Consider the following 18,873-nt stretch of genomic DNA (forward strand, 5'->3'; position numbering starts at 1 on the left):
AAAGGGCGTAACTGCTAGATAAATTAACTGTTGACACAGAGATATGTCTCGCCTATCAGCATAAAATTCAAAAAAGACAATAAGAAAACTTAACATTGAAAATTGCTAATTAATTCAAAGTCACTGGACCATGTCCTAGGGGGCAGGGCCTCAAAATAGTCATCAAACTGATATGAACTGATAGTAATGCAACTTCATACAAAATATCATTGATCTATCACAAGTAGATCCTATCAAATTAACTACCGTACAGCAGAAAACTTAACATTGAAAATTGCTAATTTATTCAGTCACTGGACCATGTCCTAGGGGGCAGGGCCTCGAAATAGTGGTCAAACTACTGATAGTAATGCAACTTCATAGTAAATATCAATGATATTTCACAAGTAGTTCCTATCAAACTAACTTAAGAAGAAAACTTAACAATTGTTGAAGCCGGAGCTGTCGCTGGAAAAGCAATCCTTATGTCTCGCTTTCCAGGACTTTCGTTGCAGGCGAGACAAAAATTGAATCATACTTTCCTGTCTACATCTACATAATATGTCCTTTTCAATTACAAAGTTTCATGAAATTCTGTGTTGTGGTTTCAGAAGAGTTGTGATGACATGAACGGGACTGATGGATGGACTATGACAGATTGGTCAAAATCATTATATCCTACACAACAAGTTTATCATCTACAACGTTTCATAAAATTTTGCAGTGTGGTTTCAAAAGAGTTAAGTTGACAAGAAGACTGACAGACAGACAGGTCAATAGACACAACTTTGTTGCGTAGGGTATAATTACAACTAATAAATAAATCATGTTCTCCCAGACTAAAGCTTTATATTCAAAGGAAATAGATGTGGGGTCTGACAGTGAATGTGGGGTCTGACAGTGAATCACAAAGTACAGTTATCCCATATAAAACTTGCTACCTAATATCAAGAAGTTATGGGGTACTTATATTGTAGGGTTATGGAGAGAATAGGCAGAAGTGAACCAGGATAGATGGATGGGAAGGCTGTTTAAGGTTAAATGGCCAATTAAATGCATATTCATGACGAGAACATATCAGTCAATATGAATATGAACCCTGCTTTGTACTAGAACGACACTCAGCCTGATTTTTAACATGCTAGTTCAAAAGGTCACAGTCTGTACGAAGACATGTAACCCTACCTGAACACATTATTATGACTCCAAGTTGAACAGTCATTGCTCTTACTCCTTAATGCCGAGTACTTAGGGGAGAAGCAGCTAATACCAATTTTAGTCTATGGTTTGACCCAGCTGGAGTTCGAACACACGGCCTTAAGACCACCAAGGGGGTTGAGGTAAACCAGTATACTATCCTTCCTTCAGAGTGGGGTATTATAAATTCTATACATCCTTTCCTTTAGCTTAAGTGCAGGTCAAACAAATTATACAACATACTGTAATTTTATCAATTCAAATCTTTAACTATATTACTGAAACTGATTAGGATTTTTAATTTGCATGACAGTATTTTTTTTCTTAATGTTATACAATATATATGATTTAAGTGACACATAAAAAATATTACAAACAATTAACAGTTCAAGTGCCGAGCTCCTCTGTTTTTCTCCGTTTATCTGACATTTCTTCATTGTCCTCTGCAGGTCTTTTGTTTTTATTGTTATTCCAAAGTTGATCAAATGTTACAATAATACAAGTCATGTTATCACATCCTGTTCCATCTCCTAATGTGTTAGGGGCCAGACATTTGTCAAATAGCTGAAAAAATAGAAATGTATGTTGTCAAGTTTGAACTTTTATCAAATAGAGGTTAAATAGACGAGCCTCACTGTTCTCTCTGTTTCTAAAGTTGTACAAAATTTTTTTATATTTTCCTACAATGTACCAAAATTGTTTTTATTCTGCAATTGAACATTTACGCTTAAAAGCGTGTTTTTTTAACTTTCCAACAGTTGAATTTGTTTTTGAATGAAATCAACAAGACTTAAAACGCCAACAGTGATGAGAACCCTCAGTTGAACTGTGAGATAAACAGTTATTTGAATATAACTGTTCCCTCACAACAGAAGCAGGATACTAAGAGACTATAAATGTATACTATATGTATATCGCTTCATGTTATTTGTACACTTGTATTTGTATAGTAGAAAAGTCAATTGCATGATAAATATAAATACATGTTATAAATTGATAGTACCAGATATTTTTCAAATAGCTAAAAAAAGATAAATATATGTCCTTTAATATAAATAGCTAGAAAATTGTCAAATATATAAACACACACAAAGAAACATGTAAAATGATCTGGTTTTATGGTTATTTTTAATATTCACAATGTCACCAGATAAAGTTCTAATGTTGAAGGATTATTTGAATGGTTTTCATAAAGCAATTGCTTTTGTTGGGTATTTTTTTATAAACTCAACCAGGGCTTCTTTTCAGGAATTCCTACTGGAAGTTCCAATCTTTCCACAAAATGTTAAAATTAAATATAAATGAATGATAGTCAAAATCCCATATAGCTATAAATACAATTGTTACATTTTGTTTATTATCAAAAATTCATTGAATTCCAGCGAATCAATTAAAAAGAAAATCTCATAAACTGAACTTTTTAAAAGACCTTTTAGACTGCAAACCTATCAACTCCTACTAAAAGTTATAAAGTAAATTTTGATGCTGATGTCACATGATTAAGATTATATCTATTTTAAACAAGATTTGATTGTTAGAAATGCTTAGAAATTCACAACAAACTGAACCATAAATTTTATTGAATGCTAAAAACTTGTTGAATGCTCAAGTATGAAGCCATAACTGAAGATAAATATTGCGTAACATAATTGGAACAGCTTCACTGATGTGTTATAAAAGATAAATACAGACCTTTTCACAAATAAGTGATAGCTGCTTTCTATTTTCTTCCTCTTTCATTTTCTCTTTTACAAAATCAACAACCTCTTGACTGGTCATATAATTCCTGAAAACAACATAATTATCAATATCTATGTTTGACATAAAAAGCAAGTAACACTATACTTAAGATAAAATGTGTATGTGGTTCAGTAAGGTTAATATTCTTACTCTACAAAAACAAGAATGTACATGATGTCATGCTAAGCATACCCCAAATCATAAATCAAAGAATCTGACAACAGGAAGTACGTGTCGGACAGATCCAAAAAGCACAAACGTTACAAACCATCACTTTTGAGCTGCTGACCAAATATGAAGTCATAAAGTAGTTTTTAAGAAAAATGTGACTAATTTTTTAAGTTCATTCAACATGTTGAAAAATTCTAGGTATTGGCAAACAGGAAGTAGGTATCTGACAGATCACATGTTACACCTCATCACTCTCAAACTGCTGACCAAATATTAAAGATTTTGTCCAGATTGGACAGGTGTTTACAAATGATTGTGTATTGTGTATCCTAATACATGAGTTTTAGTGAATGGTTTCATTTACACAGGTATCATAATAACAATATTATGTTAGACATCAGGATTTTAAATAACTACTTTCATTTTTTAAAGACTAAGTTCCTTTATTTTAGTGAGATAACAGATTTTGATTAACTGATTGCTTTTACCATATGCCATCACAGGCAAGAACTAAGAACTCATCATTTTCTTGTAACACAGCAGTTTCTATATCCGGTAGTGCTGTTATCATCTGTTCCTTTGGAGATTTTTCCATATTTCTTTTGTAGAAGTGGTCACCTTAAATAATTAAAACAGAATGAAACAAAAAAATATATGATTACACAAGGAGGGTTGATACATTTTGCAAAAAAATGTCATAATTGTGATTTTGAGATGTGTCATAGACTGAGATAACATCTTTGAAAAACAAAATCAAACAACCCACATCTACAAAGAAAATAAGGTTCAAAATTTTCATCAAATTTTTTTTGACAAATTTAAGATACTGGTATTTTTAGCAATTAAATGTGTTTCACTTAAAAGCTCTGATCAATATGCAGTAGCGGAATATAAAATTTCATGACAGTAGTCTCTTTCATTTCAAAACTTACAATGTTGGTTGGACAGATATATCTCACAAGCAAATTTTCAAGGGACATTCATTTTCAAACTTCACTGAAATATTAGTTAATTAAATTATTATTTCAGGGGTTCAAATTTACTTTAGGCAATGGAAGGTCCAGGACCTTTGAGCAAAAAGACGGAAAGGTCCTCCTTCATTCTTAGAAGGTCCAATTGTAATTGTACTTGAAAAATTCAATTTATAAAAACAGAAAATGCTTACTTTCATAGCATTCATCAAGTCTTAGTAACTGTTTCTACTAGTATCTAAAGGCCAAAAGGAACCATGCATGCAATTTTGGAAAAGTAGATAAGTAAGCTTGGTCTGTTCTTTGTTTAAATAAATGTGTTTTTTTACTTTGTGAAAATGTGAGTTTACTGCTTTTTATATTATAATGTTTAATCTTTACATGTAAATAAATAATGCATTTCAGTTTCTTGTGGTCAGTTTCTTTCAACCACTGTTTTTGGCGAGATAGATGCTGGGAGGTAGTTTCTTGATTTTTTATGGCGTAAAGCTTTAAGTTTTTTGTCCCACTAACCAGGGCACAAACCTTTTGTGTGGGATATTTGACACTTGTAATACTTGCACAACATTTAACCAGATGCCTCATCAAAATACAGAACAAGGACGATTAAGCTTCCATTGGGCCAAAAATTTACGTTCTCACTTTTCCCGGTCATATTTTTGGTCCTTAGTCAGAGCCTGTCTTTTGGGCTGCGTTTTATCAGTCATCCCGCTGTGTCACCTGTTTCATCAGGTTTTCTTTTGAAAGAGGTCACTCCAAAATGAAAAAGACTCTAGCGTTTTCTAGTTTTGTTTGATTTTTTTTCAACCTGCAAAAAACGAAAGTCTCTCGGGTGTAGCTAACTACCAGCGGGAATGTCCAAACAAAAGCTGGAAGTTCACGGGCTGTGGACCACTGCTAATTTGAACCCCTGTATATAATGTCACTGAAGTCATAATCAAATATAAGCATCTATCAAGCTTTAGTGCTCATGTATTTTACATTCCATCGGCCATGATGCACATAAATAACTTGAGCATAACTCTTCATGAAAAGTATCAACAGCACTCACTTTCTTAAAGGCTGAGATATTTGCAGCTTTAATCTCTCCTATAAATTTGATTAACATCCATTAAAAATCAAAACATGAGTGTGCTTGTACATATTGGTCTAGCATTTCCATATTCCCCACTCTACATTGTGGCAGTCGGTAGGGGACAATTACTTTTATGGTTAATTTATACTTTTTAATAGTTATTAAATCAAACCTATTGCTCTTGATAAATTAAGACCACCATTTACACGGCCCTCCTCTGTAACTTTGCCGCCAGCAGCTTCAATGCGATTCTTTTCGCATTCATCTTCAGGTTTGTGGTCTACAGACATATCAATAGCTTTTCCACCACGACTCAGTATACATCTTGAATCTCCTGCATTTGCTACATAAAGCTTCTTGTTTTTTATCATGGCTAAAACTGCTGTACTTCCACTATCCGAACCTGGCTAAAAAATATGAGGAAAACAATTCCTAAATTACTGTGCTTTAATTTAATTTTGTTTATATACATTTGCATAGTTTAACAAAAATGTGTATTGCTTCAAATGATTGAAATTTTATGATTTCATTATATAAGATTATGCAAGCAAATGAAAATGTGTAGATCATTGAAGGTTTAAAGGTATGTTTACTTGTTAATTCTTTTCATTACCAGTATTTTAAAAGTTATAAACTTAGTTTTTAGACTTGTAAACTTTTTATACTGTGGAACCTTGCAGCATGGACCTATTTGGAAGCCATATATATATATATATATTGGCTTTGTTGATGGGTTCAGATCAGAACAGAGTTAATTGTGTTAATAAAAACTCATAAAGTAAATGAAACCTTGGGCATTCAATCACTATTTTACTTTGATATGTTACCTTAACATGAAACATATGCTGAAATATCAAACCAAAGAAGGATATGTCAGATACAGCATTATTATACTTCAGAAAGTCAACAATGGATCAGATAACTTAACTCCTAAATCCTGAAGAAGCCATTTCATGGTCTTTGCCTCATCAAAACACATAAAACAGATCTAAATCTTTCTGCTTGGAACATTTATAGACTTATGAGTTGCTGGGAACTTGCTCCACTAATAAATTCAGTCCACCCTCTAAAAACTCATACTCTGGTACCCTTTTACTAAATCCAATACAGGACATTCATGGAAAAGGTCAGTTTTTAAGTCCCAATTCAAAACAAACCTCTTCTGTAGGTGTTCTTTCAGCCATATAACTGTCTTCTTCCTCCTCTTCAATTTCTTCATCATCTTCACTTTCTTCGTCTTCATCTTCATCACTAATATAAATAAAACATATTTAGTACTCACAAACATGTAGCACTTTGTTGTCTGATGTCCCTAACATGCTTTATAGACGGTGACGTTAATTGGAACTCAAACAGAGTGCATGAATTTAGGTCAACCTGTATGCTCAAGGCCTGCAATTCATATGCAAAAAGTTCCATGCTCAATGGGTGTTTTAAAACTTCAACTGATGTCCAACAAGAAGTGACTGCCTGGCAGATCTGAAACGTGCTTACATGTTACAACCAATCATTTTTTATATTTTGATTAAATGCATTCATTGTTGAAATATTGCTTAAATGCATTCATTGTTGAAATATTGCTTAAATGCATTCATTGTTGAAATTTTGTTATTATAAATTGTATATGGACCAATGTTTTTGCTGTGAGGTGATTAAATAAAACATTCATTGCACACAAGTTTACACTAGTTTTGTTTTAAGAATACAGTTAAAACTGGTTCCAATGGTGCTATCAGATGTTTTCAAAACCACTATCCTATGTTCAAGGCATGATTAAACAGAGCAGATTACTATTAGGTTTTCTATGGTTCTCATTACAAGCACTTACCTTGCAGCTTCAAACTCCTCGTCATCCTCGCTGCCAGATAAATCCTCATCTTCATAATCTTCCATTTCCTCATCATCATCTTCCTCCTCATCATCATTTATACCACTACTACTACCAGCTGATTCATTCTTATTTGAAGATGATCCACCAGCAGCTGGTTCCCCAATAAAAAAACTACCTGAACTGGAGCCTGATCCTCCAACAGAACCAGCCATACTGGATCCAGCTGAACCACCAGAACTATGTGAGGATGATCCACACACAGGATCTGCCATATCTGATCCACCCGTTACAGTAGAAGACCCACAAGCTGCTTCTGTTGTATTGGATGAAGATGGACCATCACTTATCTCAGAATCATTTACCTTGGTCCCTGTACTAGAAGTTTCCTTGGTCTAAAAATTCAGCAATTATACAAGTATTTTCTATTTATGGTATGTCACGTATAAAATTAATTAAGGAGTGTCAATACAGTTTCCCATTAAATTGTCCTTTTGAAGACATTTTTATATATTGTAGATTGAGATTAATCTTTGAAAAATATTAAATTAAACATAGGTACTATGTTTTTCCAGAAAAATTGGGATAATAAACTGTTAACACAGAGATACATGTATGTCTCGCCTTTTTGTAATTTTGATAATGCAAATGTTGAAATTAAAACAGCAATACTTTAACATGTAAGTTATGCAAATATTCAAAGTCAATGAACCATGACTGAAGGTACATGGCTAAACAATCTCCATGGAAATGAGATGCGCCAATGCTAATACAACTGCATACCAAATACCATTGACTTATCATACGTCGTTCCCTTTAAACAAACCTAAACACAAACATTAACATGTAAACTATGTAAAAGTTTCAAGTCCATGAACCATGATAAGGTGGAGCGGCTATATAATCTCCATGGAAATAAGACTTGCAAATGCCAATTAATTTGCATACCAAATATCATTGACTTAACATTAGCGGTTCATCTTAAATTGATCTAAACTAATACATGTAAACTAAGCAAAAAGTTCAAAGTCAATAGACCATGACAAAAACTTGGAATTTGGTAATTTAGAGGATTTTCAGACAACTTGTAGATTTTCCTGCAAATTCATGCAATAAAATAGACAATTTGTGTTTATTATGCATCTAATGCATGTGCATGTGCATTAAAGAAAATTTCAATTTCGCTAATTTTGCCTCATTTTTTGCAGGACATACTTTCCAATGTTCAGAACTGATTAATGAAGTCTCCTGTCCAAATTTCAAATACAACAAGAGTGCACACGCTGAAATGTCTCGCCTTCTTTACTAACCATTGATTTTATGTTGATAGTCCTAAATATAAAGCTTTACTACAAGTAACACATAAACTTAACATGATCCAAGAAAATGAGGTCAAGGTCAGATAAACCAAACAAGAAATACATGTACACCTTACAATCATTCAATAAACCAAACATAGTTGACCTATTGCTTATAGTTTCTAAGAAACAGTCTTAACCAAGAAAACTTAATATTGACCAATGAACCATGAAAATGAGGTCAAGGTCAGATGAACCATGCCAGACAGACATGTACACCTTACAATCAATTTATGCATTAAATATAGTTGACCTATTGCTTATAGTATCTAAGAAACAAACTTAACCATGAAAACTTAACATTGACTAATGAACCATGAAAATGAGGTCAATGTCAGATGATACCTGCCAAACAGACATATACACCTTACAATCCTTCCATACAACAAATATAGTTGATCTATTGCTTATAAATGAAGAAAAACAGACCAAAACACAAAAACTTAACACTGAGAAATGAACCATGAAAATGAGGTCAAGGTCAAATAAAACCTGCGAGACTGACATGTACATCATAAAATATTTCCATACACCAAATATAGTTGACCTATTGCATATAGTATTAGAAAAAAAAGACCAAAACTCAAAAACTTAACTTTGACCACTGAACCATGAAAATGAGGTCAAGGGCAGATGACACCTACCAGTTGGACATGTACACCTTACAATCATTCCATATACCAAATATAGTAGACCTACTGCTTATAGTATCTGATATATGGACTTGACCACGAAAACTTAACCTTGTTCACTGATCCATGAAATGAGGTCAACGTCAAATGAAAATTGTCTGACGGGCATGAGCAAGGTACGCACATACTAAATATAGTTATCCTATTACTCATAATAAGAAAGAAATTATCATTACAAAAAATGTTGACTTTTTTTTTCAAGTAGTCACTGAACCATGAAAATGAGGTCAAGGACAATGGACATATGACAGACGGAAACTTCACAACATAAAGCATCTATATACAAAGTATGAAGCATCCAGGTCTTCTAGCTTCTAAAATATAAAGCTTTTAAGAAGTTAGCTAATGCTGCCGCCGCCGGTTCACTATCCCTATGTCGAGCTTTTTTGTCGCAGGCTCGACAAAAAACCAACAATTCTGACAAAAATGATTTTTTTCTCAGGCCATAATAATAATAATGCTTGTTACCTGCCTCCTGACCAACCCTTTATTTGATCGTCGACCCTAAAATATTTCATTGCCTTACCAATAAATTATTTAAGAAAAAGTCAAATTACTAATATGCATAAGTGTATAACAGTATTAAAGTCAGAGAGAAAACTTTTCTGGATTTTGTTAATATGTAATAAAATGCTTCGCTGGGCGCAGCTTGATACGACCGCAGAGGTCGAACCCTGAACAGTTGGGGCAAGTATGGACACAACATTCAAGCTTGATACAGCTCTGAATTTGGATTGTGATTAAATATTTGACACAGCATAGGTTTCTGACACAGAAAGAATGTGGTCTAAGAACTTGATTTTTTTTAATTTACCTATTATGGTCCAATGTCCAAAATCAAAATACATGGTTAGATTCAGCATATCAAAGAACCCCATATATTCAATTTTTGTTGAAATCAAACAAAGTTTAATTTTGGACCCCAACTTGGACAAACTTGAAAACTGGGCCCATAATCAAAAATCTAAACACATGCTTAGATTCAGCATATCAAAGAACCCCAAAAATTCAATTTTTGTTAAAATCAAACTAAGTTTAATTTTGGACCCTTTGGACCTTAATGTAGACTAATTTAAAAAACGGGACCCAAAATTAAAAATCTAAATACACGGTTAGATTTGGCATATCAAAGAACCCCAATAATTAAATTTTTGATGAAATCAAACGAAAGTTTAATTTTGGACCCTTTTGACCTCAAAATGAACTAATTTCATAGCGGGCTCACAAATAAAAATCTAAATACATGGTTAGATTCAGTATAACCAAGAACCTCACATATTCAATTTTTGTTGAAATCAAACAAAGTTTAATTTTGGACCCCAATTTGGACCAACTTGAAAACTGGGCCAAAAATCAAAAATCTAAATACATGTTTAGATTCAGCATATCAAAGAACCCCATATATTCAATTTTTGTTGAAATCAAACAAAGTTTAATTTTGGACCCCAACTTGGACCAATTTGAAAACAGGGCCCATAATCAAAAATCTAAACACATGTTTAGATTCAGCATATCAAAGAACCCCAATAATTCAATTTTTGTTAAAATCAAACTAAGTTTAATTTTTGACCCTTTGGACCTTAATGTAGACCAATTTAAAAAACGGGACCCAAAATTAAAAATCTAAATACACGGTTAGATTTGGCATATCAAAGAACCCCAATAATTCAATTATTGATGAAATTAAACGAAGTTAAATTTTGGACCCTTTTGACCTCAATATGAACCAATTTGATAGCGGGGTCCACAAATAAAAAATCTAAATACATGGTTAGATTCAGCATATCAAAGAACCCCATATATTCAATTTTTGTTGAAATCAAACAAAGTTTAATTTTGGACCCCAACTTGGACCAATTTGAAAACTGGGCCCATAATCAAAAATCTAAACACATGTTTAGATTCAGCATATCAAAGAACCCCAATAATTCAATTTTTGTTAAAATCAAACTAAGTTTAATTTTGGACCCTTTGGACCTTAATGTAGACCAATTTAAAAAACGGGACCCAAAATTAAAAATCTAAATACACGGTTAGATTTGGCATATCAAAGAACCCCAATAATTCAATTTTTGATGAAATCAAACGAAGTTTAATTTTGGACCCTTTTGACCTCAATATGAACCAATTTAATAGCGGGGTCCACAAATAAAAAATCTAAATACATGGTTAGATTCAGCATATCAAAGAACCCCATATATTCAATTTTTGTCGAAATCAAACAAATTTTAATTTAGGACCCCAATTTGGACCAACTTGAAAACTGGGCCAAAAATCAAAAATCTAAATACATGTTTAGATTCAGCATATCAAAGAACCCTAAAATTAAAATTTTTGTTAAAATCAAACTAAGTTTAATTTTGGACCCTTTGGACCTTAATGTAGACCAATTTGAAAACGGAACCAAAAAATAAGAATCTAAATACACGGTTAGATTTGGCATATCAAAGAACCCCAATAATTCAATTTTTGATGAAATCAAAAAAAGTTAAATTTTGGACCCTTTGGACCTCAATGTGGACCAATTTAAAAACGGGGCCCAAAATCCAAAAACTAAATACACGGTTAGATTCAGCATATTAAAGAACCACAAGAATTCAAGAATAAAACCCCATTGAAATTGATCAAGAAATAAGCAATTTATACGAAGTATCTTCTTTTGCACAATACTGTGCAATTGAATATTTCTTGCTATTGCGCAATACTGTACAATTGACAATTTCTTGCTATTGCGCAATATTGTGCTATTGGAGATTTCTTGCTATTGCGCAATACTGTGCAATTGAAGATTTCTTGCTATTGCGCAATACTGTGCAACTGAAGATTTCTTGCTATTGTGCAATACTGTGCAATTGAAAATTTCTTGCTATTGCACAATACTTATTATATAATAATTTACACATCCTGTTTGGTGTGTATCTCCTGCCATATCATTATTATTTGCTTTTAAATATAAATCAGAAATAACCAACTTAAAATGGAAAATTTTAAAAGAAAAAAAAAAAGAAAAAAAGAAAAAAAAAATTTCTGAGAGATCAATACACTTGAACACAAGTTATTGTCTGGAAACTAGAAAAATGCTTATTTTTGGCCCTTTTTTGGCCCCCAATTCCTAAACGTTTCGGGCAATTAACCCCAAACTCAATTCCAGCTTTCCCTTTGTGATATGGAACCTTGTAGTACAATCTCAGAAAGATCCAAACACTTACACACAAGTTATTGTCATGAAACTAGAAAAATGCTTGTTTTTTGCCCCTTTTTTGGCCCCTAATTCCTAAAATTTTGAGGCAAATACCCCCAAAATCAATTACAGCCTTCCCTTTGTGATATGGAACCTTGTGGTACAATGTCAGAGAGATCAATACACTTACACACAAGTTATTGTCTGGAAGTTACAAAAATGCTTATTTTTGGCCCCTTTTTGGCCCCTAATTCCTTAACTGTTGGTACCATAACCCCCAAAATCAATCCCAACCTTCCTTTTGTGGTATTGAACCTTATGGTAAAATTTCATGGAGATCCATTCACTTAAACTAAAGTTAGAGTGCGAAAACCAATGTGTCTTCGGACGACGCCGGACGACGCCAGACGACGACGACGACGCCAACGTCATACCAATATACGACCAAAAAATTTTTAATTTTTGCGGTCGTATAAAAACTAAAATAAAATGAAAAAAATATAAAATCCAAACCAGCTGACAGACCCTATGTTATAATGGTTGGAGGCTCTAGAATTTGCAGGACTTGTTTGTCTTTTTATTTTATTTGGACAGTTTTTGCCAAACTGCTCGCAAAATGCAGATTCAAAAATATCTACAACATTAATCTGCACATCCAATTATTTTCTAAGAGGGCCTCCTAGAATTGCTGATCAGAAACAATTAATCTGCCTGGCCAATAATATAATTACTGGCAGTTTTGTGATGATTTCTGTCATATATTTGGTCAAACACCTAATGAAAGCTGGGCCGACTTAAGTACAATTTGCCTCAAATGTCAGATGGTCCAAAAGATTTCAAGACCACTGTATGGGAAAATCAGATTACATTTAAAGCATTGTGAGGGTCTAATATTAATGAGTCTCCTAGTCCCTGAGTGCATTTAATTTTAAAATAGCTTTAAATAAAATGCTCCGCTGGGGCGCAGCTTGATACGACCGCAGAGGTCGAACCCTGAACAGTTGGGGCAAGTATGGACACAACATTCAAGCTTGATACAGCACTGAATTTGGATTGTAATTAAATATTTGACACAGCATAGGTTTCTGACACAGAATGAAAGTGGTCTAAGAACTTAAAAATTTTCAATTTACCTATTCATACATGTGATGGACTGTGAAACTCAGATCAGGAGATTGGGAAATTTTGGTCAGGAGATTAGGACTCAGATCAGGAGGTTTTTAATCGACATTAATTTTGTTGTAAATGTAACCGTGTGCTGTAAAAATGGTCTTTTAAAGTGTGTTTTCTTCAACTTTCCATCCAATTTATTATGTTTATAGTACCCTTGTACTTATAAAGTTTCTCCATCTTTATATTCTACATGTTCAATCTAACATTGTATTTTTCCAGTATGTTCTTTAAATTTTTTACTTCATATTCTATAAAACAATCATTGCGACCAGAACATTTGTTTAGCTATCTGCAAATAGTTTTTATTTTTTATTTTTTCTCTTGCAAATAGTTTTTATTTGCAAACTCAAAAAATCATTTTATCTGTAAAATTAGGGTCATAGTTCTTATAAAAAATTTCAATTTAAGCCTTGAAAGGAAGTCTAGAATCCTCAAATAATTTTCAAATTATTATTTTTTTATATGTCCTAAGACATTTAAAATCATTTAATAACCATCCTTTTATGATTATTTGTTCAATTTATATTTTATTTATATTCTTTTAAAAATTTTCATTATTAAAAGGAAAGTAACTTAAAACAGGATAAATCAAGGGAAGTAACCCAATAAATACACAGTTTTTGTTACACAACGGCAGTTAGCCTGAGGTAAAAATCGTTGATTACCTGTATGTTTGACACCCAAGCTGACAAGTGAAGCCATATAATTATGCATGTTAATTGATTTACAGGTAAAATATAACTTCAGGTAATGTCAGTTACACCAGATGCCTGAGATGATATGTTGGGCAGAAATTTTTCATTCATGAAAAATTTCATACACGGGATTTTTTCCTCTTCAACGGGAGGTCGGGAGGAGACCCCTGAAAACGGGATTATTGTACTCCCGTCGGGAGGTTCACATGTATGCCTATTCAAACCATATCATTATTATTTGCTTTTATATATAAATCAGAAATAACCAATTTAAAATGGAAAATATTAAAGAAAAAAAAGGAAAAAAAAATCCCCCCCCAATTTTTTGAACCCCCTTATGATTCATCACCCCCAAACTCAATCCCAGCTTTCCCTTTGTGGTATGGTACCTTGCAGTACAATTTCAGAGAGATTCATACACTTGAACACAAGTTATTGTCTGGAAACTAGAAAAATGCTTGTTTTTTGGCCCCTTTTTGACCCCAAATTCCTAAACGTTTAGGGCAATTACCCCCAAACTCAATTCCAGCTTTCCCTTTGTGATATGGAACCTTGCAGTACAATTTCATAAAGATCCATACACTTACACACAAGTTATTGTCCTGAAACTAGAAAAATGCATGTTTTTTTTGCCCTTTTATGGCCCCTAATTACTAAAATTTTGAGGGAAAACCCCCAAAATCAATCCCAGCCTTCCCTTTGTGATATGGAACCTTGTAGTACAATTTCATAAAGATCCATACACTTACAAACAAGTTATTGTCATGAAACTAGAAAAATGCTTTTTTTTTGCCCCTTTTTTGCCCCTAATTCCTAAAATTTGGAGGAAATTACCCCAAAAATCAATCCCAGTATTCCCTTTGTGATATGGAACCTTGTAGTACAATTTCATAAAGATCCATACACTTACAAACAAGATATTGTCATGAAACTAGAAAAATGCTTGTTTTTTGCCCCTTTTTGGCCCCCAATTCCTAAAATTTGGAGGCAATTACCCCCAAAATCAATCCCAGCATTCCCTTTGTGATATGGAACCTTGTGGTACAATGTCAGAGAGATCCATACACTTACACACAAGTTATGTCTGGAAGTTACAAAAATGCTTATTTTTGGCCCCTTTTGGCCCCTAATTCCTTAACTGTTAGTACCATAACCCCCAAAATCAATCCCCACCTTCCTTTTGTGGTATTGAACCTTATGGTAAAATTTCATTGAGATCCATTCCCTTAAACTAAAGTTAGAGTGCGAAAACTAATGTGTATTCGGACGACGACGACGACGACGACGACGCCGACGCCAACGTCATACCAATATACGACCACAAAAATTTTTTTGCGGTCGTATAATAAAACCACATCAGTCGAAAGAGTAAGACATAGTATCATGTATGATTGTATGAAAAGAAAATGTTGTAATTTTAGAAGGCAAACCTAACTATATATAAATTCTAATTTGATTTACCTGTGTTGAGTCTGAGCTGCTAACTCCAGAGCTTTCAAGGTCTTTCAAGGTCTTTTTAGATCTTGTCAGACCTTTTTGACTAGAGCCGTCAGCTGTTGAAGAGGTTGCTTCCTCCTTCTGGCTTGAACTACTACATGACTGAGATGGGTCTTCTGAAGAGTTAGTTGATTTAGATGAATTGTCTGCTGAACTGCTTACGACATCCTGTTGGACTGATGATGATAATGATGATGATGTAGACGTTGAGAGCGAACTACTCATCTGATTTTCTTTTTCTAAATTAATGTTATTTTCATTTTCAGCATGTCCGTTTGAAATTTTATCCTCTAATTTAACTTCAGAGTTCTCATTTGTTTCTATATCCTGTTTACTTGCATTTTGAGGAAAAGGTAATTTTTTGGGTTTGATCACAGGTGAATTTACCTGAGTCTTTTTGCGTAAAATTCTAGTTCTAGGTTGAGCACTATCTTCACTTTCATATTTTGCCATCAACTCCTCAATAGGCATATCTGCTTCCTGTCTAAGTAGTTCTGCCTCAGTTCTTTGCTGTTTGATACTCTTTGCAGGATCTCCTTTGAAATAAAATAATTATTTGAAATTGAAGTATTAAGAATAGAATTTTTATTACATGACAGACCAAACCAGCACCACTAATATAAATGATTACCATTGCCATACACTTAGCAGAGAAGAAGGAAATACCAATTTTAAAATATTTTCTTGACCCGGCTGGGATTCGATCCCATGACCTCCCCCACTCAAAGTCAACACGTGTCCAATAGACCACCAAGGAGATTTATAAAAATGGGAATAAATTCTTCAAACAATTCCATAATGATAAAAGCAGGTTCACGACTTCAACAAGTGTGCCTTAGACTTATACTCAAGTTATTGTTTGGAAACCAGAAAATCATTGTTTTCTGGCCCCTAATTCCTAAATGGTTTGGGACATAACCCCCAAATCAATCACAACCTTCCTTTTGAGGTATGAAACCTTGTGGTACAATTTCATAGAGATCCATACACTTTTACCGTACACAAGTTATTGTCCTGAAACTAGAAAATTGCCTGTTTTTGGCCCCTAATTCCTAAAGTGTTAGGACAATAGCCCCCAAAAATCAATCCTAACCTTCCTTTTGAGGTATGGAACCTTGTGATACAATTTCATATATAGAGTCCATAATTATACCACATCTTCTTATTTTTACACTTATACTCAAGTTGCTGTCTGGAAATCAAATGTCTTCAAATGACAATGACATCGCCATACCATTATACGGCTGCAACTGAATGTAGCGTCGGTCTTGTTTCCACAACATAATGTTGTAGGCTTGACAAAAATGATCTGTAGGGAAATCAGGACTCCTTGTCTATATTGTACTGCATAACATGATCCCACTTTAGACATTTAAAACTCTGATAAAGTATCTCTCACAGGAAATATATATGTAAATGTAAATATTCATTTGAGCCCATCAAATCACTTTTGTCATTAAAGGGCAAAATACATACATGAGATAAGTTAGTAAATAGATGAATACAAGTGAAACTGCGAGCTACTGCTCACTGATGATACCCCCAGCCCAAATACATGACGGTAAACAGGAAGTTGTTGAGTGATGAATCTGAAAACGCATCACAGGGTATAGCTGACTTATATAACCACTGAAACCAAATTTCAGAAATCCTTGTAATGTAGTTCCTGAGAAAAATGTGATGAAAATTTTCAACTTGGATGTCATGTGTAAAATGATATAAGTGTTCGGTAAACAGGAAGTTGTTAAGTGATGAATCTGAAAACACATCACATGGTATAGCTGACTCATATAACCCCTGAAACCAAATTTCAGAAATCCTTGTAATGTAGTTCCTGAGAAAGATGCGATGAAAATATTCATGGGACGGACAGACAGACAGAGGTAAAACAGTATACCCCCCCTAAATAGTGTTTTATAGTTTCTGCAAGTTATTTACACATCTATTATTTATTGTATGGCACTATGCCTTTAATTTAGAATTCTTCCCCATCTTAAAAATCTGGAGTAATGACATAGAGCTGGCTAAAAAATCATATTGCTCAGTATAACATATTGCTGAAATTTTTTAATCATCTTCTATTCCTGGCTTTCTAATACATTAAGCCGACTGTTTGTGTCATACATGTGCATATGTATGTAATTTTCCATAGGTTTGATTTTCAAAAGTTAAAATGGTGAAATGTAATTCATTTTTTGTGTAACTATGGCAACATTCTGCATTTATTTACCATAAATATTGCAAAAATAGGAATGAAAATCTCACATATTCCCTCAAAATTTGATTCAAACTAGAATTTCAATCCCTTTGAGTGATATATTTTCTGAAACTATTGACATTAATCTACCAAATGAGCAATTGAAATTTGGTGTCCTTCACCTCATTTTTTCGTAAAATTTAATCACAAAGTTCGTTCGACAAAAAGTTGGAAAAGAACATTACAATAATTTCCAGACCAATGTATGGTATGGATATGAAAATACAGACTGTCGTACAGAAAACAGCCCATAATATATATATTAAACAATCTTGATGTTCCTATAAACCCACTATGAAGGATATATTAAACTTCAGCTATCCAAAAATGAATTTTATTGCACACTAGCTTTCATATTTGAAAAATCCATAGGGGCCAAAATGTGAAGCTACACACATAAATGTGGAGTGCTACCATATCCCAACCCTGGGTTCCCATACAGTGATAATATTTTGTGGATCATGATGGATGACTTACCTTCATTATCAGATTCCACTCCAGCTAATACTTTCAGTTCCTGAACAATTTTAGAGGTCATCAATATAGGTTTCCTACAGAGGTAATATTTTGAGGACCATGACTGATGACTTACCTTCATCATCAGATTCCACTCCAGCTAATACTTTCCGTTCCTGAACAATTTTAGAGGTCGTCAAAATAGGTTTCCTACAGAGGTAATATTTTGAGGACCATAATGGATGACTTACCTTCATCATCAGATTCCACTCCAGCTAATACTTTCCGTTCCTGAACAATTTTAGATGTCGTCAATATAGGTTTCCTACAGAGGTAATATTTTGTGGACCATGATGGATGACTTACCTTCATCATCAGATTCCACTCCAGCTAATACTTTCAGTTCCTGAACAATTTTAGAGGTCGTCAATATAGGTTTCCTTCAGGGATAATATTTTGTGGACCATGATGGATGACTTACCTTCATCATCAGATTCCACTCCAGCTAATACTTCCGTTCCTGAACAATGTTAGGGGTCGTCAATATAGGTTTCCTACAGAGGTAATATTTTGTGGACCATGATGGAAGACTTACCTTCATCA

At 33.5% G+C, this 18,873-nt stretch overlaps 1 protein-coding gene across 1 annotated transcript in view; it reads right to left on the bottom strand.

The window, feature by feature from the left end:
* Positions 1 to 1,455: 1,455 nt before the first annotated feature.
* The window catches only part of LOC127711888 (protein phosphatase 1G-like), a 37,972-nt gene continuing 20,554 nt past the window's right edge, over positions 1,456 to 18,873 (bottom strand). Inside the window, exons 4-10 of the mRNA XM_052218052.1 lie at positions 15,522 to 16,093; positions 6,962 to 7,356; positions 6,291 to 6,384; positions 5,306 to 5,540; positions 3,576 to 3,705; positions 2,869 to 2,962; positions 1,456 to 1,740 (exon numbers count right to left, since the gene is read on the bottom strand). Coding sequence (XP_052074012.1) covers positions 1,564 to 1,740; positions 2,869 to 2,962; positions 3,576 to 3,705; positions 5,306 to 5,540; positions 6,291 to 6,384; positions 6,962 to 7,356; positions 15,522 to 16,093 — 1,697 coding nt within the window. The 3' untranslated portion in view covers positions 1,456 to 1,563. The remainder of the gene's footprint in view (positions 1,741 to 2,868; positions 2,963 to 3,575; positions 3,706 to 5,305; positions 5,541 to 6,290; positions 6,385 to 6,961; positions 7,357 to 15,521; positions 16,094 to 18,873) is intronic.

This window comes from Mytilus californianus, unplaced genomic scaffold (genome assembly GCF_021869535.1).
Source record: "Mytilus californianus isolate M0D057914Y unplaced genomic scaffold, xbMytCali1.0.p SCAF_1, whole genome shotgun sequence".
In the NCBI taxonomy this organism is placed as follows: domain Eukaryota; kingdom Metazoa; phylum Mollusca; class Bivalvia; order Mytilida; family Mytilidae; genus Mytilus; species Mytilus californianus.